This window comes from Leiobunum rupestre, chromosome 1 (assembly GCF_980474605.1).
Source record: "Leiobunum rupestre chromosome 1, qqLeiRupe1.1.hap1, whole genome shotgun sequence".
Taxonomy (NCBI): domain Eukaryota; kingdom Metazoa; phylum Arthropoda; class Arachnida; order Opiliones; family Sclerosomatidae; genus Leiobunum; species Leiobunum rupestre.
Genome location: NC_143384.1, coordinates 81,978,484 through 81,999,563, shown reverse-complemented (window position 1 = coordinate 81,999,563; position 21,080 = coordinate 81,978,484). Strand labels below are relative to the sequence as shown.

At 42.2% G+C, this 21,080-nt stretch overlaps 1 protein-coding gene and 40 non-coding genes across 41 annotated transcripts in view; 40 read left to right on the top strand and 1 right to left on the bottom strand.

Annotated features, from left to right (window-relative positions):
* Positions 1 to 710: 710 nt before the first annotated feature.
* Positions 711 to 21,080, bottom strand: part of LOC149967509 (uncharacterized) — a 61,602-nt gene continuing 41,232 nt past the window's right edge. The window contains exon 6 of the mRNA XM_090167625.1: positions 711 to 808. Within this exon, the coding sequence (XP_090023751.1) occupies positions 711 to 808 (98 nt within the window). The remainder of the gene's footprint in view (positions 809 to 21,080) is intronic.
* On the top strand, positions 8,265 to 8,337 carry TRNAI-GAU (transfer RNA isoleucine (anticodon GAU)). Its single transcript has one exon. It is a non-coding gene; the product is annotated as a tRNA-Ile (tRNA).
* TRNAN-GUU (transfer RNA asparagine (anticodon GUU)) lies at positions 8,457 to 8,529 on the top strand. The gene has a single exon. It is a non-coding gene; the product is annotated as a tRNA-Asn (tRNA).
* Positions 8,649 to 8,721, top strand: TRNAN-GUU (transfer RNA asparagine (anticodon GUU)). The gene has a single exon. It is a non-coding gene; the product is annotated as a tRNA-Asn (tRNA).
* TRNAN-GUU (transfer RNA asparagine (anticodon GUU)) lies at positions 8,841 to 8,913 on the top strand. The gene has a single exon. It is a non-coding gene; the product is annotated as a tRNA-Asn (tRNA).
* On the top strand, positions 9,033 to 9,105 carry TRNAN-GUU (transfer RNA asparagine (anticodon GUU)). The gene has a single exon. It is a non-coding gene; the product is annotated as a tRNA-Asn (tRNA).
* TRNAN-GUU (transfer RNA asparagine (anticodon GUU)) lies at positions 9,417 to 9,489 on the top strand. Its single transcript has one exon. It is a non-coding gene; the product is annotated as a tRNA-Asn (tRNA).
* Positions 9,609 to 9,681, top strand: TRNAN-GUU (transfer RNA asparagine (anticodon GUU)). The gene has a single exon. It is a non-coding gene; the product is annotated as a tRNA-Asn (tRNA).
* Positions 9,993 to 10,065, top strand: TRNAN-GUU (transfer RNA asparagine (anticodon GUU)). The gene has a single exon. It is a non-coding gene; the product is annotated as a tRNA-Asn (tRNA).
* Positions 10,377 to 10,449, top strand: TRNAN-GUU (transfer RNA asparagine (anticodon GUU)). The gene has a single exon. It is a non-coding gene; the product is annotated as a tRNA-Asn (tRNA).
* On the top strand, positions 10,569 to 10,641 carry TRNAN-GUU (transfer RNA asparagine (anticodon GUU)). The gene has a single exon. It is a non-coding gene; the product is annotated as a tRNA-Asn (tRNA).
* Positions 10,761 to 10,833, top strand: TRNAN-GUU (transfer RNA asparagine (anticodon GUU)). The gene has a single exon. It is a non-coding gene; the product is annotated as a tRNA-Asn (tRNA).
* On the top strand, positions 11,337 to 11,409 carry TRNAN-GUU (transfer RNA asparagine (anticodon GUU)). Its single transcript has one exon. It is a non-coding gene; the product is annotated as a tRNA-Asn (tRNA).
* On the top strand, positions 11,529 to 11,601 carry TRNAN-GUU (transfer RNA asparagine (anticodon GUU)). The gene has a single exon. It is a non-coding gene; the product is annotated as a tRNA-Asn (tRNA).
* Positions 12,105 to 12,177, top strand: TRNAN-GUU (transfer RNA asparagine (anticodon GUU)). Its single transcript has one exon. It is a non-coding gene; the product is annotated as a tRNA-Asn (tRNA).
* Positions 12,489 to 12,561, top strand: TRNAN-GUU (transfer RNA asparagine (anticodon GUU)). The gene has a single exon. It is a non-coding gene; the product is annotated as a tRNA-Asn (tRNA).
* TRNAN-GUU (transfer RNA asparagine (anticodon GUU)) lies at positions 12,681 to 12,753 on the top strand. Its single transcript has one exon. It is a non-coding gene; the product is annotated as a tRNA-Asn (tRNA).
* TRNAN-GUU (transfer RNA asparagine (anticodon GUU)) lies at positions 12,873 to 12,945 on the top strand. Its single transcript has one exon. It is a non-coding gene; the product is annotated as a tRNA-Asn (tRNA).
* Positions 13,449 to 13,521, top strand: TRNAN-GUU (transfer RNA asparagine (anticodon GUU)). The gene has a single exon. It is a non-coding gene; the product is annotated as a tRNA-Asn (tRNA).
* Positions 13,641 to 13,713, top strand: TRNAN-GUU (transfer RNA asparagine (anticodon GUU)). Its single transcript has one exon. It is a non-coding gene; the product is annotated as a tRNA-Asn (tRNA).
* TRNAN-GUU (transfer RNA asparagine (anticodon GUU)) lies at positions 13,833 to 13,905 on the top strand. The gene has a single exon. It is a non-coding gene; the product is annotated as a tRNA-Asn (tRNA).
* Positions 14,217 to 14,289, top strand: TRNAN-GUU (transfer RNA asparagine (anticodon GUU)). The gene has a single exon. It is a non-coding gene; the product is annotated as a tRNA-Asn (tRNA).
* Positions 14,409 to 14,481, top strand: TRNAN-GUU (transfer RNA asparagine (anticodon GUU)). The gene has a single exon. It is a non-coding gene; the product is annotated as a tRNA-Asn (tRNA).
* On the top strand, positions 14,601 to 14,673 carry TRNAY-GUA (transfer RNA tyrosine (anticodon GUA)). Its single transcript has one exon. It is a non-coding gene; the product is annotated as a tRNA-Tyr (tRNA).
* Positions 14,985 to 15,057, top strand: TRNAN-GUU (transfer RNA asparagine (anticodon GUU)). Its single transcript has one exon. It is a non-coding gene; the product is annotated as a tRNA-Asn (tRNA).
* On the top strand, positions 15,177 to 15,249 carry TRNAN-GUU (transfer RNA asparagine (anticodon GUU)). Its single transcript has one exon. It is a non-coding gene; the product is annotated as a tRNA-Asn (tRNA).
* TRNAN-GUU (transfer RNA asparagine (anticodon GUU)) lies at positions 15,753 to 15,825 on the top strand. The gene has a single exon. It is a non-coding gene; the product is annotated as a tRNA-Asn (tRNA).
* On the top strand, positions 16,137 to 16,209 carry TRNAN-GUU (transfer RNA asparagine (anticodon GUU)). The gene has a single exon. It is a non-coding gene; the product is annotated as a tRNA-Asn (tRNA).
* Positions 16,713 to 16,785, top strand: TRNAN-GUU (transfer RNA asparagine (anticodon GUU)). Its single transcript has one exon. It is a non-coding gene; the product is annotated as a tRNA-Asn (tRNA).
* On the top strand, positions 17,097 to 17,169 carry TRNAN-GUU (transfer RNA asparagine (anticodon GUU)). Its single transcript has one exon. It is a non-coding gene; the product is annotated as a tRNA-Asn (tRNA).
* Positions 17,481 to 17,553, top strand: TRNAI-GAU (transfer RNA isoleucine (anticodon GAU)). The gene has a single exon. It is a non-coding gene; the product is annotated as a tRNA-Ile (tRNA).
* TRNAN-GUU (transfer RNA asparagine (anticodon GUU)) lies at positions 17,673 to 17,745 on the top strand. The gene has a single exon. It is a non-coding gene; the product is annotated as a tRNA-Asn (tRNA).
* On the top strand, positions 18,057 to 18,129 carry TRNAN-GUU (transfer RNA asparagine (anticodon GUU)). Its single transcript has one exon. It is a non-coding gene; the product is annotated as a tRNA-Asn (tRNA).
* On the top strand, positions 18,249 to 18,321 carry TRNAN-GUU (transfer RNA asparagine (anticodon GUU)). The gene has a single exon. It is a non-coding gene; the product is annotated as a tRNA-Asn (tRNA).
* On the top strand, positions 18,633 to 18,705 carry TRNAN-GUU (transfer RNA asparagine (anticodon GUU)). Its single transcript has one exon. It is a non-coding gene; the product is annotated as a tRNA-Asn (tRNA).
* On the top strand, positions 19,017 to 19,089 carry TRNAN-GUU (transfer RNA asparagine (anticodon GUU)). The gene has a single exon. It is a non-coding gene; the product is annotated as a tRNA-Asn (tRNA).
* On the top strand, positions 19,401 to 19,473 carry TRNAI-GAU (transfer RNA isoleucine (anticodon GAU)). The gene has a single exon. It is a non-coding gene; the product is annotated as a tRNA-Ile (tRNA).
* On the top strand, positions 19,593 to 19,665 carry TRNAN-GUU (transfer RNA asparagine (anticodon GUU)). Its single transcript has one exon. It is a non-coding gene; the product is annotated as a tRNA-Asn (tRNA).
* Positions 19,785 to 19,857, top strand: TRNAN-GUU (transfer RNA asparagine (anticodon GUU)). The gene has a single exon. It is a non-coding gene; the product is annotated as a tRNA-Asn (tRNA).
* TRNAN-AUU (transfer RNA asparagine (anticodon AUU)) lies at positions 20,553 to 20,625 on the top strand. The gene has a single exon. It is a non-coding gene; the product is annotated as a tRNA-Asn (tRNA).
* On the top strand, positions 20,937 to 21,009 carry TRNAN-GUU (transfer RNA asparagine (anticodon GUU)). The gene has a single exon. It is a non-coding gene; the product is annotated as a tRNA-Asn (tRNA).

Here is a 21,080-nt window from a genome sequence, read left to right as displayed (position 1 = left end):
AGATTTTTTCCATCTCTGTTTTGGACAATGAGGAACCTGTTGGCTCGCGTGACATGCTGGGCTTGCCACCACCCTACTACGCATTGTAACTGGCCACCTGGATTAATGGCTGATTATTATTATTTTATTATTATGCTCCCGATGACACCATATTTACCATTTCTATTGTTGACATTAATCCCCCTCGTGCAATCTCATTGATCTGGAAAACCAAAACTATTATGATTCTGATACTGGCGATACCATAAATATCATCGACAAGACTGTTTTTGATACTTCACGGTCTTACGGCCTCTACCTACTTTGCTTCCGTGTCGAATCCCAGTATTTTCATATGGATCCGATTGTTCATTGCCAGTCATAGTCTCATTTACCACCACTTTGATGCAGTGGCGGACTGGGTCTAATATTTTGGGCTGCCAGAAGACAAAGGGCCCTAGCTTAAACAACTATAACGCTATCACGTTTGAGGGGCCCACTTCATGAACGGTCCGTGGGGCCCACCTGCCATCGGGTAGGTTCACTCTATGGCCAGTCCGCCACTGCTTTGATGCATCATGGACGGCGCTATCTCTGTAAACACGTCCATCGTCGTTGTACAACATCAGGGCAGGTACATTCGACTTATTTTGGGACACCTCGTGTGTAAAATTTGTTCATTCTCTCGCTGTTTCTACCCGTAAGATTATTGACAGATACCCTCACATATTTCAAGTGGTGGACAGGTTGAAAGGCAAACAAGCGCAACTCAACATAAATTTCTCTTTGAAGAGTTCCTTTTCATCTGCGGGAGAAACTGGATCAGGAACTGAATTTTTTTTTAAATATGGTAATTATTGAGAAAGCAACCGGACCGACTCCTTGCACAGAAAAAAAGGTGTTTAGATACTTAACACTTTCTTAAACACCAAAATGCAACAGAATATTTATCATGTTTAAAACCGATCATGTTTAGGCGATAGTGGTGTGCAGCTTTGCAACATCATGCGTTTAGAAATTAAACGTGTTATTTATTTATTTATCGTTAAAACGTGTTTAGATAGAATACGTTTTTAGAGATTAAACATATTAAATGCTTTTGGCGCTGACAATGAAAACTCGTCTAAAGATTTTTAAGATTAGTTTCGTAACATGTTCAAAGGTTCGGGTGTTGAGGTTTAAAGCATGTGTTAATTTGCCGTATACGCCTTCTTTGAGTAGCCGTATACAGGGTGTTACGGATAAGAGTACCGAAACTTTCTATATGAATTCTATGGGTCTCTATGAGTACAAAATTAAACATAGGTCCTAAATTGCTTCGTTTCAGAGGTATGGGCTCCCAAAAAACTACCCCAAAAAACCGGACACAGCCTTAAATCTGACAAACAATATTCTTCCTTGAACCAAATTGTTTTCATTAAACTATCAATTGTTTTATCCATGAGGCGAGAAACTTTAATAACAAGTGGCAAAAGTTCATTTATGTCCTTTTAGAAGTAAAATGAGTTTGAAGACAAAGCCATTTTAATTTAGTGATACGATTTTAATTATTAAATTTAAAGATACAAATGTCATAAAAATTCTAAAGGAATGGTTTTAAAATTGTCCAATTCGTTTAGTAGCTAATATGGCACATTGGTCTAGGAACGCTTATTGCACGGACGGGCTCAAGAAAAATGGGTTAGAAGCTCAAAGATTCAATCAGCAGTAGATTCCTAAAAGACTGGTGTCAGATCGACACAAAGTTTAAACATTGTTTTTTTTGTGATTGGCATGTAACCTGGAGAGAGGTACAAATAATATTTCGACTGGTTTTACCAAATAGACGAACGATTGAATCTTTGAACTTGTAACCCAAAAAGCGTTCTCGGACGGGCCATATTAACTACAGAACGAATTAGACAAACTTAAAAGCATACTTTTAGAAATCTTATGACATTTTATCTTTAATTTTGATAATTAAAATCGTTCGTAACGACAAAATGTTTTTATTTTATTTGGAACCGTGTCAATAAATTTAAAATGGCTTTGTCTTCAAACTCATTTTACTTCTAAAAGGACATTAATGAACTTTTTCCACTTGTTATTAAAGTTTCTCGCCTCACGGATAAAAAACAATTGATAGTTTAATGAAAACAATTTGGTTCAAGGAAGAATATTATTTGCCAGATTTAAGGCTGTGTCCGGTTTTTGGGGTAGTTTTTTGAGAGCTCATATCTCTGAAACGAAGCACTTTGGGACCCATGTTTATAAGACATTTTTTACTCATAGAGACCCATAGAATGCATATAGAAAGTTTCGGTACTCTTATTCATAACACCCTGTATTTGAGTTGTTTAATTACTATCTAAAATAACATTAATATTAATTGGCTACGAATTAATGAAACCTATACTGTCGATTTCATTTCTTTAACTGCCTGATTGTATTTTAGCGATATTTTAAATAATATTTGTGTTAATAGGGCCTTAAATCACATCAAAAGTAATTAATGTTATTTTATTCATTTTTAGTAGTTCATGTTCAATTATTGATTTATATGCATTAGTGTTATTTAATTAGTCTAAATTACCAATAACTTAAAATTATGAGATGATATACGAACCTGGTCCATATTGTATATAGTTAACAGTTAATATAACGGTGGTTAACGAAAGTAATTTTTTTTAGAAAAATAGAAAACGAAATTAAACGAAATATATAGACAACGCGAAAAATACATTGAACTTGTAACGCAATATACACTTATTAAACATCAGTGTTTAGCATTATGTTTTAAAACCACGAAGTTTAATTTCTAAACATGACCTCTTACCAGCTGTTCCAGTTTGGAACACTACCGGAAAGATCTTGGAAGATTGTTTGAGAAACTCGTTTGATTTAAACAGATGTGATTAAGGAAACAACACCAACTCTTACCCATGTTTAGCTTTCAAACATGTTTAGATGTTAAAAACCTAAACACCTTATTTTCTGTGTGGGTATCACCTTCTGTTCTCATTCCGAAACTTTGTGACCCTACCAAAATCCGCGTGTACATTGACATGCGAGCTGATAATACTGCTATCTTAAAAGAACGTCACTTTACAAACACGATTGACGATATTGTGGCAACTCTCAATGACCGTACCGTTTTTTCTACCCTCGACCTCCGCAGTGGCTATCACTTATTCGAATTAGAACCTTCGTCGCGGTCTTCTCATCGTGGATTGTATCGGTGTAAATGCCTTAGTTTTGCCATCTCTTCCGCCACGGAATATTTTCAAGAAGCGATTGAAGACATGGTTCAAGGTCATCGAAATTTTTAAAGTGGATTTCCCCCTACACACACTATGCGACCTAAAAATTTCCAATTCGTACCTAAAACCGTTTTGGAGTTATTTGCCCAGGTTGGACACCCTGTATAACATTTTTTACCTTTCTATTATTAGCCTTAATTCTTATTGTTTTAAATTCGTCTACACTTAAAAAATATTCGCAATAACTAACTAAGCGATTTGAGTTTTAATATTTTTTGCCTTGATATAAAGAAGCGCGGTTTGTTTCACCGTAATCTTTTTGGAAATTTAATTTAGTTTTACTTTTGTCATTAATTTTAGTATTTTCCGGATTCATAATTTAGGTTTGACGAAACGGGTACTATACTTTGAAATTTAACAATATTTTGGCGTTGGAAATATCAGATTACCAGGTCACACAACAAATCTATCGTCGCAATGAAGATTATATTTAGGATTTCATTGGTGCTTCATGACCTTTAAAAAGGGAAGAATTAACGGTCACGAAGAGCAGGAACGAGAACCACTGCAAAGGTCGAAATTGATCACTAGGAAAGACCGTGGTTCAATATCAATTTATCGCAGAGCTTCAGGTATTTGGATGGGAACCATGCAAAATTCAGCGGACACTTACAATTGTTAGTGATATGGAATCCGTGATATGGAATTGAAGTTTTGGAATTTTCTTTCAAATAATTACCTTGTTCAACTTTTGGCTCACATTACTTAAAAACGTTTTTCTATAGTAAATATAGTAAAACATCCCTTCTGACAAGCTCAAAAGTTAGAAGGAAGATGAAAACTTTGCGACAACAGAAGAGAGATTGTCAATTGAAGGAATGTTTTACCTCGTTGCAACGTTTAGACTCGGATTTCACTGTCACAATGATATTTTTTAAGCATAATATTTGTTTTCTTAACTATATCTTTTACATTTCTCGTGTTGGTTTCGTCCAAGTCAAACCATGAGGTTCATTTCTACCACAGCGGTATTCGTCATGGCATTTGCTTCCTATTATCCGTGACACAAGAGGGGCAAAGTAAAAAAGTCACCGCCGTGTGATTCAATGGAGTCTCAAAAACCTATATTATGATATTATTCCAGGCTTTCTTTCAATGGATAGATGATTTTCGGTGATTTCTGGGTATTTTATTACTCCAAATCACTTTTCTGGGTTACTTGAATACATATTGAGATAGATCATCCGAGCGTGGTAGCTATCGATAGTATGAAACTCTTAGATCACGACAAGCAGCTTTCCGGATATTCGAATCTCTTTAAGATATTGACTGAAGTACTATCATTTCATTTATAGAAAGTCCTGTTCTTGATGTCTCAGCTCGATTCTTTAAACTAAACTTAAAAATAGCAGTTTCCGTTTCTACGTACAAAGTTGTAGCATTTCTTGAGCTAGAAAGCCCCAGGTTGGAAAAGTAAACAATAAAACATAAATTATCTTAAATGCCGAGATCATAGATTTATTTTTTTCGTCCGTGAATTTTAACAGCAAACTGACCTCCAAGATTGTAAAAGGTAAGGTACAATAGCTCGATTTGTCGATGCAGTCACTTAAACTGTTCGAGCTGTCAATCGACTAAAAAATCAAGTACATGAGAAGAGGACTGGAAATTAATTTTTCGCTGTGAGTTCAAAGAAAATAAATGAGTAATCAAAATAGCACTGCGTTGCAGACATCTCTTCACTATTTTTAAATCTAGATAAATTAATTTGGGTTCATTTGAGTCAGTTTACATAAATATTTGTTTTTTACCTCTTCGGTCTAAGATCCCATAAACTAATGATTCTTAAAATGTGTCTTGCCATTCCGAAAATTGTGAAACGATAACTCCACCGTTTTACTTTCATTATTTACCGTATAATATTTTTTAAGCACGATACTACCATAAAAAGGTACGACAATACCTTTCCGATATCTACCCTTAAAAGACAACAGAATCGTTTGAATTTCGGGAATATGAAACCAAATCACGATTAGTGGGATTTGCTAACACGAAGGAAGGGAAAAACTACCTAAATTTTGAGTAGAATTTTTCAAACGATTATCTGTCCCTTTAACGTTTGCTTTATTGTTTGTCGAAATACGCGGAAGAACAAAGCTGCAGGGGTTGTGGGAAATCTCTATTTGATAAACTAGTGTTGAGGCAATACTGATACATTTTCGTAGAAGTGAGCTCTGTACGAGAGTTTATTATTAGGTTCCACGGTCACCACCTTGGTCTGGAAATTTATTAGGGTAATTTTGAAGCGTAGTGTAAAAGCTTTAAACGTGTTGCATTGTAGCGGAGTTTTAATCGCATACACGTATCACGTTAGATTTAAAGAAAGAGTAATATTCTATTTGCTTTTTTTTGGAGAACAGAACGCAGTGAAGAGAAATGCATACGTGAGTGAATTTTCATTTTAAAGCTTTCTAATCGTCTAAATTCCAGTACAGGAGTGGAAATTCCCTCTGTCTTTAACTGTGGCTGCACAAGAGGCAGATTGGCGAAATTTTGCTTCAGGGATCGGTGGTTTTTCACCCAAGGGATAATCTACTCGAGTTTTTAACTGATAAATGATCCACCCCAATCTCCTGTCCTCGAGTTTTAAACTCCGGGGAAAGGTTGGACAGCACCTCTCCGCGCATTGAGTGCTATGCCCACCTCACAAAACGTCACAATTTTGGTAGAGAAGCTAGCAATAGGCCTTTGCTAGGCTGGTGCCTACTAAAGCGCCAAAATTTTCTAATAAGGGGCTTCCAAATTAAAAATTAAAGCAAACCAAACTCCAAAAATATTAGAACAATATTATTTTTTTATAATTTTCTTGTGTCTGCTCATAGCATAGCTCTTGACTTTAGTCAGCTTGTTTCATTTTAAAGTAAAACAGAGTACGCGACGACTCCAAACGCCAGACTCCATTTTAGGCTTATTATTTCGTTTTAAAAATTACCACGATGAACATAGTGAAACATAAAGATAATCATTTCCGTTTTTTAAAAGTTCTTCAACACTATGCACTGTAACTCGTTTTAAAGTTTTAATTTTCAGATTTCTCTAGTTACAATTTTTCTTTTTTTAAATACTTCTTGTGTTAAATCCGCGATTCAACCTGCGTCATTCCGTTAGACTAGAGCTTTTCGTTACGACAACATTGAGAAACCGGAAGTGACGTCACTGCGTCGAAAGAAAGGCACTACTTTTGTATTTGTTGTTACTCATTTTATTATTTATGGTGAAACTCTGTTGTTCGCTATTTTTAGCGTTGCGGCTTTCATACTTCCGCCTGAAAAGGGTTTATTATAGACGTTTTTTTTATAAATAAACTGTAAGCTTATTGACCATATAAATAGCGTTCTTCTAGTTTTACCGATGGAGTTGGGCCATATTCTGGACGGAGTTATGGTCGTCGGTTCAGTATTGATCTGCGTGTTGATCAGCGTCGTAGTCAACAGGGGAGCGAAGAAAACAGTGGACGGTTTCCTTCTGGGAGGCCGCCAGATGTCGGTGATCCCGGTGGCGTTTTCCGCTTTCGCAACTATCATTTCGGCGAACAATATAACTACCAGTCTTCCACAACATGAAATATCTCAGCGTTTACGAGGTAAAATATAAATGGCTCATTAAGCTGCTCTCAAAAATCACTGGTACCCACTTTTTGGCTGTAAATGGTAAATTATATTATTTATAACGGGGGCGGTAATTAAAGCGAAGTTTCCTTCCAACGGTGTAAAATATTTTAACATTTGTAGTAAATATTAAGTGATAAGAATAAAATATTGGAAGTATCTAGAACTAACCATGTTATATTAACTGAAATGGAGTTAAGTACTCAAGCAGAAGCCCGTAGAATGATTGTGGGAATATCGGAGAATGGTGGACATAGTGAGACTGCAATTGCGGGTCTTAGGCAGATATGGCAAGATCCTATTAAGAAGCTCAATTTAAACAGTTACAGTCATTTCTGTCATAATTTCGAAATGATCAATTACCAACGGTTTTAATTGTATACATATAGTTTTTGATAAATTTAGAAATAAGGGAACTAGTAGTTTATTAATGAAGCAAAACTAGTAGTTTACCAATTAAGCAAATTTGTAGTTTACAAATTAAGCATATTAGTAGTCTACAAATTAAGCAAATTAGTAGTCTACCAATTTAGCAAATAAGTAGTTTATCATTTAAGCAAATTAGTAGTTTACCATTTAAGCAAATTAGTAGTTTACCATTTAAGCAAATTAGTAGTTTACCATTTAAGCAAATTAGTAGTTTACCAATTATTCAGGTAATTACTAACTTTATTAAAAAATAATAAATTACTAGCGAAAGTTAAGCAAGAAACGAATTAAATTAACAAAGTTTATTAACTACGTACATAACACAAATAGGAATTTCATTAAATTAATTATTTGCTTATTACAAAGGGACTGTTTTTACAAATCAATATAAAAGTAATGTGTGCAAATTTCTATAAAGTTTGTTTGGCAAATTACAAAATTAACAAAATCTAGTTCTATCTTTGTGAGAAATATTTAAAAAAAAACGGAGTAAAAGATCGTTAAAATAAAAAATATTCAGGTTTAAAAAGCCATCTTGACCATCTAAAATTCAGAAACGTTGTGATCCCCTTGTAAGAGTGTAAAATCACTTCCTAAACATCTATAGTCGTTAGAAACTTACAATTGTGACTACAGCATTTGGTATAATTAAGTGGTTTTGCTGTTTTCAGTATATTGAGAAGCGATTCGACGGAACCACCAGGATTTTCTTCTCCACGACTTATCTAATGGTCAACGTGAGTATTTCCAAGGCAAGCATTATATTAGTAATATGTTAGCCAGGAGCCCAAACGCAAGGCTACCAACCCTAGGGACCAAGAGGTAATATGATTTTCGGATAGATGGGTAGTTAGAATGTACGAATCCGTATTATGCCAGCAATCCAAGATGGCTAAATGTCACTACATTTAAAGCGAAATGACAGTAATACGTTACCCCCTATGTCTGAGCCTCCGTGGCGCAATGGTGAGCGCGTTCGGCTGATAGCCGAAAGGTTGATGGTTCGAGTCCATCCGGTGGCGACGCTTCTCTTTTAACTCGCGTTCATTCCGTATCATTATTATATTTTAAGAAAAGTGAGGGGCCAACGTAGGAGAATGAAGAATAAATCGTCGAGTAATACGTTACCCCCTATGTCGGAGCCTCCGTGGCGCAATGGTGAGCGCGTTCGGCTGTTAACCGAAAGGTTGATGGTTCGAGTCCATCCGGTGGCGACCCCTCTCTTTTTACTCGCGTTCATTCCGTATCATTATTATATTTTAAGAAAAGTGAGGGGCCAACGTAGGAGAATGAAGAATAAATCGTCGAGTAAAACGTAACCCGCTATGTCGGAGCCTCCGTGGCGCAATGGTGAGCGCGTTCGGCTGTTAACCGAAAGGTTGATGGTTCGAGTCCATCCGGTGGCGACGCTTCTCTTTTTACTCGCGTTCATTCCGTATCATTATTATATTTTAAGAAAAGTGAGGGGCCAACGTAGGAGAATGAAGAATAAATTGTCGAGTAATACGTTACCCCCTATGTCGGAGCCTCCGTGGCGCAATGGTTAGCGCGTTCGGCTGTTAACCGAAAGGTTGATGGTTCGAGTCCATCCGGTGGCGACGCTTCTATTTTTACTGGCGTTCATTCCGTATCATTATTATATTTTAAGAAAAGTGAGGGGCCAACGTAGGAGAATGAAGAATAAATTGTCGAGTAATACGTTACCCCCTATGTCGGAGCCTCCGTGGCGCAATGGTGAGCGCGTTCGGCTGTTAACCGAAAGGTTGATGGTTCGAGTCCATCCGGTGGCGACGCTTCTCTTTTTACTCGCGTTCATTCCGTATCATTATTATATTTTAAGAAAAGTGAGGGGCCAACGTAGGAGAATGAAGAATAAATCGTCGAGTAATACGTTACCAACTATGTCGGAGCCTCCGTGGCGCAATGGTGAGCGCTTTCGGCTGTTAACCGAAAGGTTGATGGTTCGAGTCCATACGGTGGCGACGCTTCTCTTCTTACTCGCGTTCATTCCGTATCATTATTATATTTTAAGAAAAGTGAGGGGCCAACGTAGGAGAATGAAGAATAAATTGTCGAGTAATACGTTACCCCCTATGTCGGAGCCTCCGTGGCGCAATGGTTAGCGCGTTCGGCTGTTAACCGAAAGGTTGATGGTTCGAGTCCATCCGGTGGCGACGCTTCTCTTTTTACTCGCGTTCATTCCGTATCATTATTATATTTTAAGAAAAGTGAGGGGCCAACGTAGGAGAATGAAGAATAAATTGTCGAGTAATACGTTACCCCCTATGTCGGAGCCTCCGTGGCGCAATGGTGAGCGCGTTCGGCTGTTAACCGAAAGGTTGATGGTTCGAGTCCATCCGGTGGCGACGCTTCTCTTTTTACTCGCGTTCATTCCGTATCATTATTATATTTTAAGAAAAGTGAGGGGCCAACGTAGGAGAATGAAGAATAAATCGTCGAGTAATACGTTACCAACTATGTCGGAGCCTCCGTGGCGCAATGGTGAGCGCTTTCGGCTGTTAACCGAAAGGTTGATGGTTCGAGTCCATACGGTGGCGACGCTTCTCTTCTTACTCGCGTTCATTCCGTATCATTATTATATTTTAAGAAAAGTGAGGGGCCAACGTAGGAGAATGAAGAATAAATTGTCGAGTAATACGTTACCCCCTATGTCGGAGCCTCCGTGGCGCAATGGTGAGCGCGTTCGGCTGTTAACCGAAAGGTTGATGGTTCGAGTCCATCCGGTGGCGACGCTTCTTTTTTTACTCGCGTTCATTCCGTATCATTATTATATTTTAAGAAAAGTGAGGGGCCAACGTAGGAGAATGAAGAATAAATCGTCGAGTAATACGTTACCAACTATGTCGGAGCCTCCGTGGCGCAATGGTTAGCGCGTTCGGCTGTTAACCGAAAGGTTGATGGTTCGAGTCCATACGGTGGCGACGCTTCTCTTCTTACTCGCGTTCATTCCGTATCATTATTATATTTTAAGAAAAGTGAGGGGCCAACGTAGGAGAATGAAGAATAAATTGTCGAGTAATACGTTACCCCCTATGTCGGAGCCTCCGTGGCGCAATGGTTAGCGCGTTCGGCTGTTAACCGAAAGGTTGATGGTTCGAGTCCATCCGGTGGCGACGCTTCTCTTTTTACTCGCGTTCATTCCGTATCATTATTATATTTTAAGAAAAGTGAGGGGCCAACGTAGGAGAATGAAGAATAAATTGTCGAGTAATACGTTACCACCTATGTCGGAGCCTCCGTGGCGCAATGGTGAGCGCGTTCGGCTGTTAACCGAAAGGTTGATGGTTCGAGTCCATCCGGTGGCGACGCTTCTCTTTTTACTCGCGTTCATTCCGTATCATTATTATATTTTAAGAAAAGTGAGGGGCCAACGTAGGAGAATGAAGAATAAATTGTCGAGTAATACGTTACCCCCTATGTCGGAGCCTCCGTGGCGCAATGGTTAGCGCGTTCGGCTGTTAACCGAAAGGTTGATGGTTCGAGTCCATCCGGTGGCGACGCTTCTCTTTTTACTCGCGTTCATTCCGTATCATTATTATATTTTAAGAAAAGTGAGGGGCCAACGTAGGAGAATGAAGAATAAATTGTCGAGTAATACGTTACCCCCTATGTCGGAGCCTCCGTGGCGCAATGGTGAGCGCGTTCGGCTGTTTACCGAAAGGTTGATGGTTCGAGTCCATCCGGTGGCGACGCTTCTCTTTTTACTCGCGTTCATTCCGTATCATTATTATATTTTAAGAAAAGTGAGGGGCCAACGTAGGAGAATGAAGAATAAATCGTCGAGTAATACGTTACCAACTATGTCGGAGCCTCCGTGGCGCAATGGTGAGCGCTTTCGGCTGTTAACCGAAAGGTTGATGGTTCGAGTCCATACGGTGGCGACGCTTCTCTTCTTACTCGCGTTCATTCCGTATCATTATTATATTTTAAGAAAAGTGAGGGGCCAACGTAGGAGAATGAAGAATAAATCGTCGAGTAATACGTTACCAACTATGTCGGAGCCTCCGTGGCGCAATGGTGAGCGCTTTCGGCTGTTAACCGAAAGGTTGATGGTTCGAGTCCATCCGGTGGCGACGCTTCTCTTTTTACTCGCGTTCATTCCGTATCATTATTATATTTTAAGAAAAGTGAGGGGCCAACGTAGGAGAATGAAGAATAAATTGTCGAGTAATACGTTACCCCCTATGTCGGAGCCTCCGTGGCGCAATGGTTAGCGCGTTCGGCTGTTAACCGAAAGGTTGATGGTTCGAGTCCATCCGGTGGCGACGCTTCTCTTTTTACTCGCGTTCATTCCGTATCATTATTATATTTTAAGAAAAGTGAGGGGCCAACGTAGGAGAATGAAGAATAAATCGTCGAGTAATACGTTACCAACTATGTCGGAGCCTCCGTGGCGCAATGGTGAGCGCTTTCGGCTGTTAACCGAAAGGTTGATGGTTCGAGTCCATACGGTGGCGACGCTTCTCTTCTTACTCGCGTTCATTCCGTATCATTATTATATTTTAAGAAAAGTGAGGGGCCAACGTAGGAGAATGAAGAATAAATCGTCGAGTAATACGTTACCAACTATGTCGGAGCCTCCGTGGCGCAATGGTGAGCGCTTTCGGCTGTTAACCGAAAGGTTGATGGTTCGAGTCCATACGGTGGCGACGCTTCTCTTCTTACTAGCGTTCATTCCGTGTCATTATTATATTTTAAGAAAAGTGAGGGGCCAACGTAGGAGAATGAAGAATAAATTGTCGAGTAATACGTTACCCCCTATGTCGGAGCCTCCGTGGCGCAATGGTGAGCGCGTTCGGCTGTTAACCGAAAGGTTGATGGTTCGAGTCCATCCGGTGGCGACGCTTCTTTTTTTACTCGCGTTCATTCCGTATCATTATTATATTTTAAGAAAAGTGAGGGGCCAACGTAGGAGAATGAAGAATAAATCGTCGAGTAATACGTTACCAACTAGGTCGGAGCCTCCGTGGCGCAATGGTTAGCGCGTTCGGCTGTAAACCGAAAGGTTGATGGTTCGAGTCCATACGGTGGCGACGCTTCTCTTCTTACTCGCGTTCATTCCGTATCATTATTATATTTTAAGAAAAGTGAGGGGCCAACGTAGGAGAATGAAGAATAAATTGTCGAGTAATACGTTACCCCCTATGTCGGAGCCTCCGTGGCGCAATGGTTAGCGCGTTCGGCTGTTAACCGAAAGGTTGATGGTTCGAGTCCATCCGGTGGCGACGCTTCTCTTTTTACTCGCGTTCATTCCGTATCATTATTATATTTTAAGAAAAGTGAGGGGCCAACGTAGGAGAATGAAGAATAAATTGTCGAGTAATACGTTACCACCTATGTCGGAGCCTCCGTGGCGCAATGGTGAGCGCGTTCGGCTGTTAACCGAAAGGTTGATGGTTCGAGTCCATCCGGTGGCGACGCTTCTCTTTTTACTCGCGTTCATTCCGTATCATTATTATATTTTAAGAAAAGTGAGGGGCCAACGTAGGAGAATGAAGAATAAATTGTCGAGTAATACGTTACCCCCTATGTCGGAGCCTCCGTGGCGCAATGGTTAGCGCGTTCGGCTGTTAACCGAAAGGTTGATGGTTCGAGTCCATCCGGTGGCGACGCTTCTCTTTTTACTCGCGTTCATTCCGTATCATTATTATATTTTAAGAAAAGTGAGGGGCCAACGTAGGAGAATGAAGAATAAATTGTCGAGTAATACGTTACCCCCTATGTCGGAGCCTCCGTGGCGCAATGGTGAGCGCGTTCGGCTGTTTACCGAAAGGTTGATGGTTCGAGTCCATCCGGTGGCGACGCTTCTCTTTTTACTCGCGTTCATTCTGTATCATTATTATATTTTAAGAAAAGTGAGGGGCCAACGTAGGAGAATGAAGAATAAATCGTCGAGTAATACGTTACCAACTATGTCGGAGCCTCCGTGGCGCAATGGTGAGCGCTTTCGGCTGTTAACCGAAAGGTTGATGGTTCGAGTCCATACGGTGGCGACGCTTCTCTTCTTACTCGCGTTCATTCCGTATCATTATTATATTTTAAGAAAAGTGAGGGGCCAACGTAGGAGAATGAAGAATAAATCGTCGAGTAATACGTTACCAACTATGTCGGAGCCTCCGTGGCGCAATGGTGAGCGCTTTCGGCTGTTAACCGAAAGGTTGATGGTTCGAGTCCATCCGGTGGCGACGCTTCTCTTTTTACTCGCGTTCATTCCGTATCATTATTATATTTTAAGAAAAGTGAGGGGCCAACGTAGGAGAATGAAGAATAAATTGTCGAGTAATACGTTACCCCCTATGTCGGAGCCTCCGTGGCGCAATGGTTAGCGCGTTCGGCTGTTAACCGAAAGGTTGATGGTTCGAGTCCATCCGGTGGCGACGCTTCTATTTTTACTCGCGTTCATTCCGTATCATTATTATATTTTAAGAAAAGTGAGGGGCCAACGTAGGAGAATGAAGAATAAATTGTCGAGTAATACGTTACCCCCTACGTCGGAGCCTCCGTGGCGCAATGGTGAGCGCGTTCGGCTGTTAACCGAAAGGTTGATGGTTCGAGTCCATCCGGTGGCGACGCTTCTCTTTTTACTCGCGTTCATTCCGTATCATTATTATATTTTAAGAAAAGTGAGGGGCCAACGTAGGAGAATGAAAAATAAATTGTCGAGTAATACGTTACCCCCTATGTCGGAGCCTCCGTGGCGCAATGGTGAGCGCGTTCGGCTGTTAACCGAAAGGTTGATAATTCGAGTCCATACGGTGGCGACGCTTCTCTTTTTACTCGCGTTCATTCCGTATCATTATTATATTTTAAGAAAAGTGAGGGGCCAACGTAGGAGAATGAAGAATAAATTGTCGAGTAATACGTTACCCCCTATGTCGGAGCCTCCGTGGCGCAATGGTGAGCGCGTTCGGCTGTTAACCGAAAGGTTGATGGTTCGAGTCCATCCGGTGGCGACGCTTCTCTTTTTACTCGCGTTCATTCCGTATCATTATTATATTTTAAGAAAAGTGAGGGGCCAACGTAGGAGAATGAAGAATAAATTGTCGAGTAATACGTTACCCCCTATGTCGGAGCCTCCGTGGCGCAATGGTTAGCGCGTTCGGCTGTTAACCGAAAGGTTGATGGTTCGAGTCCATCCGGTGGCGACGCTTCTCTTTTTACTCGCGTTCATTCCGTATCATTATTATATTTTAAGAAAAGTGAGGGGCCAACGTAGGAGAATGAAGAATAAATTGTCGAGTAATACGTTACCCCCTATGTCGGAGCCTCCGTGGCGCAATGGTTAGCGCGTTCGGCTGTAAACCGAAAGGTTGATGGTTCGAGTCCATCCGGTGGCGACGCTTCTCTTTTTACTCGCGTTCATTCCGTATCATTATTATATTTTAAGAAAAGTGAGGGGCCAACGTAGGAGAATGAAGAATAAATCGTCGAGTAATACGTTACCAACTATGTCGGAGCCTCCGTGGCGCAATGGTGAGCGCTTTCGGCTGTTAACCGAAAGGTTGATGGTTCGAGTCCATACGGTGGCGACGCTTCTCTTCTTACTCGCGTTCATTCCGTATCATTATTATATTTTAAGAAAAGTGAGGGGCCAACGTAGGAGAATGAAGAATAAATTGTCGAGTAATACGTTACCCCCTATGTCGGAGCCTCCGTGGCGCAATGGTTAGCGCGTTCGGCTGTTAACCGAAAGGTTGATGGTTCGAGTCCATCCGGTGGCGACGCTTCTCTTTTTACTCGCGTTCATTCCGTATCATTATTATATTTTAAGAAAAGTGAGGGGCCAACGTAGGAGAATGATGAATAAATTGTCGAGTAATACGTTACCCCCTATGTCGGAGCCTCCGTGGCGCAATGGTTAGCGCGTTCGGCTGTTAACCGAAAGGTTGATGGTTCGAGTCCATCCGGTGGCGACGCTTCTATTTTTACTCGCGTTCATTCCGTATCATTATTATATTTTAAGAAAAGTGAGGGGCCAACGTAGGAGAATGAAGAATAAATTGTCGAGTAATACGTTACCCCCTACGTCGGAGCCTCCGTGGCGCAATGGTGAGCGCGTTCGGCTGTTAACCGAAAGAATGATGGTTCGAGTCCATCCGGTGGCGACGCTTCTCTTTTTACTCGCGTTCATTCCGTATCATTATTATATTTTAAGAAAAGTGAGGGGCCAACGTAGGAGAATGAAAAATAAATTGTCGAGTAATACGTTACCCCCTATGTCGGAGCCTCCGTGGCGCAATGGTGAGCGCGTTCGGCTGTTAACCGAAAGGTTGATAATTCGAGTCCATACGGTGGCGACGCTTCTCTTTTTACTCGCGTTCATTCCGTATCATTATTATATTTTAAGAAAAGTGAGGGGCCAACGTAGGAGAATGAAGAATAAATTGTCGAGTAATACGTTACCCCCTATGTCGGAGCCTCCGTGGCGCAATGGTTAGCGCGTTCGGCTGTTAACCGAAAGGTTGATGGTTCGAGTCCATCCGGTGGCGACGCTTCTCTTTTTACTCGCGTTCATTCCGTATCATTATTATATTTTAAGAAAAGTGAGGGGCCAACGTAGGAGAATGAAGAATAAATCGTCGAGTAATACGTTACCAACTATGTCGGAGCCTCCGTGGCGCAATGGTGAGCGCTTTCGGCTGTTAACCGAAAGGTTGATGGTTCGAGTCCATACGGTGGCGACGCTTCTCTTCTTACTCGCGTTCATTCCGTATCATTATTATATTTTAAGAAAAGTGAGGGGCCAACGTAGGAGAATGAAGAATAAATTGTCGAGTAATACGTTACCCCCTATGTCGGAGCCTCCGTGGCGCAATGGTTAGCGCGTTCGGCTGTTAACCGAAAGGTTGATGGTTCGAGTCCATCCGGTGGCGACGCTTCTCTTTTTACTCGCGTTCATTCCGTATCATTATTATATTTTAAGAAAAGTGAGGGGCCAACGTAGGAGAATGAAGAATAAATTGTCGAGTAATACGTTACCCCCTATGTCGGAGCCTCCGTGGCGCAATGGTGAGCGCGTTAAGCTGTTAACCGAAAGGTTGATGGTTCGAGTCCATCCGGTGGCGACGCTTCTCTTTTTACTCGCGTTCATTCCGTATCATTATTATATTTTAAGAAAAGTGAGGGGCCAACGTAGGAGAATGAAGAATAAATCGTCGAGTAATACGTTACCAACTTTGTCGGAGCCTCCGTGGCGCAATGGTGAGCGCTTTCGGCTGTTAACCGAAAGGTTGATGGTTCGAGTCCATACGGTGGCGACGCTTCTCTTCTTACTCGCGTTCATTCCGTATCATTATTATATTTTAAGAAAAGTGAGGGGCCAACGTAGGAGAATGAAGAATAAATTGTCGAGTAATACGTTACCCCCTATGTCGGAGCCTCCGTGGCGCAATGGTTAGCGCGTTCGGCTGTTAACCGAAAGGTTGATGGTTCGAGTCCATCCGGTGGCGACGCTTCTTTTTTTACTCGCGTTCATTCCGTATCATTATTATATTTTAAGAAAAGTGAGGGGCCAACGTAGGAGAATGAAGAATAAATCGTCGAGTAATACGTTACCAACTATGTCGGAGCCTCCGTGGCGCAATGGTTAGCGCGTTCGGCTGTTAACCGAAAGGTTGATGGTTCGAGTCCATACGGTGGCGACGCTTCTCTTCTTACTCGCGTTCATTCCGTATCATTATTATATATTAAGAAAAGTGAGGGGCCAACGTAGGAGAATGAAGAATAAATTGTCGAGTAATACGTTACCCCCTATGTCGGAGCCTCCGTGGCGCAATGGTTAGCGCGTTCGGCTGTTAACCGAAAGGTTGATGGTTCGAGTCCATCCGGTGGCGACGCTTCTCTTTTTACTCGCGTTCATTCCGTATCATTATTATATTTTAAGAAAAGTGAGGGGCCAACGTAGGAGAATGAAGAATAAATCGTCGAGTAATACGTTACCCCCTATGTCGGAGCCTCCGTGGCGCAATGGTTAGCGCGTTCGGCTGTTAACCGATAGGTAGATGGTTCGAGTCCATCCGGTGGCGACCCCTCTCTTTTTACTCGCGTTCATTCCGTATCATTATTATATTTTAAGAAAAGTGAGGGGCCAACGTAGGAGAATGAAGAATAAATCGTCGAGTAATACGTTACCCCCTATGTCTGAGCCTCCGTGGCGCAATGGTGAACGCGTTCGGCTGATAACCGAAAGGTTGATGGTTCGAGTCCATCCGGTGGCGACGCTTCTCTTTTAACTCGCGTTCATTCCGTATCATTATTATATTTTAAGAAAAGTGAGGGGCCAACGTAGGAGAATGAAGAATAAATCGTCGAGTAATACGTTACCCCCTATGTCGGAGCCTCCGTGGCGCAATGGTGAGCGCGTTCGGCTGTTAACCGAAAGGTTGATGGTTCGAGTCCATCCGGTGGCGACGCTTCTCTTTTTACTCGCGTTCATTCCGTATCATTATTATATTTTAAGAAAAGTGAGGGGCCAACGTAGGAGAATGAAGAATAAATTGTCGAGTAATACGTTACCCCCTATGTCGGAGCCTCCGTGGCGCAATGGTTAGCGCTTTCGGCTGTTAACCGAAAGGTTGATGGTTCGAGTCCATACGGTGGCGACGCTTCTCTTCTTACTCGCGTTCATTCCGTATCATTATTATATTTTAAGAAAAGTGAGGGGCCAACGTAGGAGAATGAAGAATAAATTGTCGAGTAATACGTTACCCCCTATGTCGGAGCCTCCGTGGCGCAATGGTTAGCGCGTTCGGCTGTTAACCGAAAGGTTGATGGTTCGAGTCCATCCGGTGGCGACGCTTCTCTTTTTACTCGCGTTCATTCCGTATCATTATTATATTTTAAGAAAAGTGAGGGGCCAACGTAGGAGAATGAAGAATAAATTGTCGAGTAATACGTTACCCCCTATGTCGGAGCCTCCGTGGCGCAATGGTGAGCGCGTTCGGCTGTTAACCGAAAGGTTGATGGTTCGAGTCCATCCGGTGGCGACGCTTCTCTTTTTACTCGCGTTCATTCCGTATCATTATTATATTTTAAGAAAAGTGAGGGGCCAACGTAGGAGAATGAAGAATAAATCGTCGAGTAATACGTTACCAACTATGTCGGAGCCTCCGTGGCGCAATGGTGAGCGCTTTCGGCTGTTAACCGAAAGGTTGATGGTTCGAGTCCATACGGTGGCGACGCTTCTCTTCTTACTCGCGTTCATTCCGTATCATTATTATATTTTAAGAAAAGTGAGGGGCCAACGTAGGAGAATGAAGAATAAATTGTCGAGTAATACGTTACCCCCTATGTCGGAGCCTCCGTGGCGCAATGGTTAGCGCGTTCGGCTGTTAACCGAAAGGTTGATGGTTCGAGTCCATCCGGTGGCGACGCTTCTTTTTTTACTCGCGTTCATTCCGTATCATTATTATATTTTAAGAAAAGTGAGGGGCCAACGTAGGAGAATGAAGAATAAATCGTCGAGTAATACGTTACCAACTATGTCGGAGCCTCCGTGGCGCAATGGTTAGCGCGTTCGGCTGTTAACCGAAAGGTTGATGGTTCGAGTCCATACGGTGGCGACGCTTCTCTTCTTACTCGCGTTCATTCCGTATCATTATTATATATTAAGAAAAGTGAGGGGCCAACGTAGGAGAATGAAGAATAAATTGTCGAGTAATACGTTACCCCCTATGTCGGAGCCTCCGTGGCGCAATGGTTAGCGCGTTCGGCTGTTAACCGAAAGGTTGATGGTTCGAGTCCATCCGGTGGCGACGCTTCTCTTTTTACTCGCGTTCATTCCGTATCATTATTATATTTTAAGAAAAGTGAGGGGCCAACGTAGGAGAATGAAGAATAAATCGTCGAGTAATACGTTACCCCCTATGTCGGAGCCTCCGTGGCGCAATGGTTAGCGCGTTCGGCTGTTAACCGATAGGTAGATGGTTCGAGTCCATCCGGTGGCGACCCCTCTCTTTTTACTCGCGTTCATTCCGTATCATTATTATATTTTAAGAAAAGTGAGGGGCCAACGTAGGAGAATGAAGAATAAATCGTCGAGTAATACGTTACCCCCTATGTCTGAGCCTCCGTGGCGCAATGGTGAGCGCGTTCGGCTGATAACCGAAAGGTTGATGGTTCGAGTCCATCCGGTGGCGACGCTTCTCTTTTAACTCGCGTTCATTCCGTATCATTATTATATTTTAAGAAAAGTGAGGGGCCAACGTAGGAGAATGAAGAATAAATCGTCGAGTAATACGTTACCCCCTATGTCGGAGCCTCCGTGGCGCAATGGTGAGCGCGTTCGGCTGTTAACCGAAAGGTTGATGGTTCGAGTCCATCCGGTGGCGACGCTTCTCTTTTTACTCGCGTTCATTCCGTATCATTATTATATTTTAAGAAAAGTGAGGGGCCAACGTAGGAGAATGAAGAATAAATTGTCGAGTAATACGTTACCCCCTATGTCGGAGCCTCCGTGGCGCAATGGTTAGCGCGTTCGGCTGTTAACCGAAAGGTTGATGGTTCGAGTCCATCCGGTGGCGACGCTTCTCTTTTTACTCGCGTTCATTCCGTATCATTATTATATTTTAAGAAAAGTGAGGGGCCAACGTAGGAGAATGAAGAATAAATTGTCGAGTAATACGTTACCCCCTATGTCGGAGCCTCCGTGGCGCAATGGTGAGCGCGTTCGGCTGTTTACCGAAAGGTTGATGGTTCGAGTCCATCCGGTGGCGACGCTTCTCTTTTTACTCGCGTTCATTCCGTATCATTATTATATTTTAAGAAAAGTGAGGGGCCAACGTAGGAGAATGAAGAATAAATCGTCGAGTAATACGTTACCAACTATGTCGGAGCCTCCGTGGCGCAATGGTGAGCGCTTTCGGCTGTTAACCGAAAGGTTGATGGTTCGAGTCCATACGGTGGCTACGCTTCTCTTCTTACTCGCGTTCATTCCGTATCATTATTATATTTTAAGAAAAGTGAGGGGCCAACGTAGGAGAATGAAGAATAAATCGTCGAGTAATACGTTACCAACTATGTCGGAGCCTCCGTGGCGCAATGGTTAGCGCGTTCGGCTGTTAACCGAAAGGTTGATGGTTCGAGTCCGTACGGTGGCGACGCTTCTCTTCTTACTCGCGTTCATTCCGTATCATTATTATATTTTAAGAAAAGTGAGGGGCCAACGTAGGAGAATGAAGAATAAATTGTCGAGTAATACGTTACCCCCTATGTCGGAGCCTCCGTGGCGCAATGGTTAGCGCTTTCGGCTATTAACCGAAAGGTTGATGGTTCGAGTCCATCCGGTGGCGACGCTTCTTTTTTTACTCGCGTTCATTCCGTATCATTATTATATTTTAAGAAAAGTGAGGGGCCAACGTAGGAGAATGAAGAATAAATCGTCGAGTAATACGTTACCAACTATGTCGGAGCCTCCGTGGCGCAATGGTTAGCGCGTTCGGCTGTTAACCGAAAGGTTGATGGTTCGAGTCCATACGGTGGCGACGCTTCTCTTCTTACTCGCGTTCATTCCGTATCATTATTATATATTAAGAAAAGTGAGGGGCCAACGTAGGAGAATGAAGAATAAATTGTCGAGTAATACGTTACCCCCTATGTCGGAGCCTCCGTGGCGCAATGGTTAGCGCGTTCGGCTGTTAACCGAAAGGTTGATGGTTCGAGTCCATCCGGTGGCGACGCTTCTCTTTTTACTCGCGTTCATTCCGTATCATTATTATATTTTAAGAAAAGTGAGGGGCCAACGTAG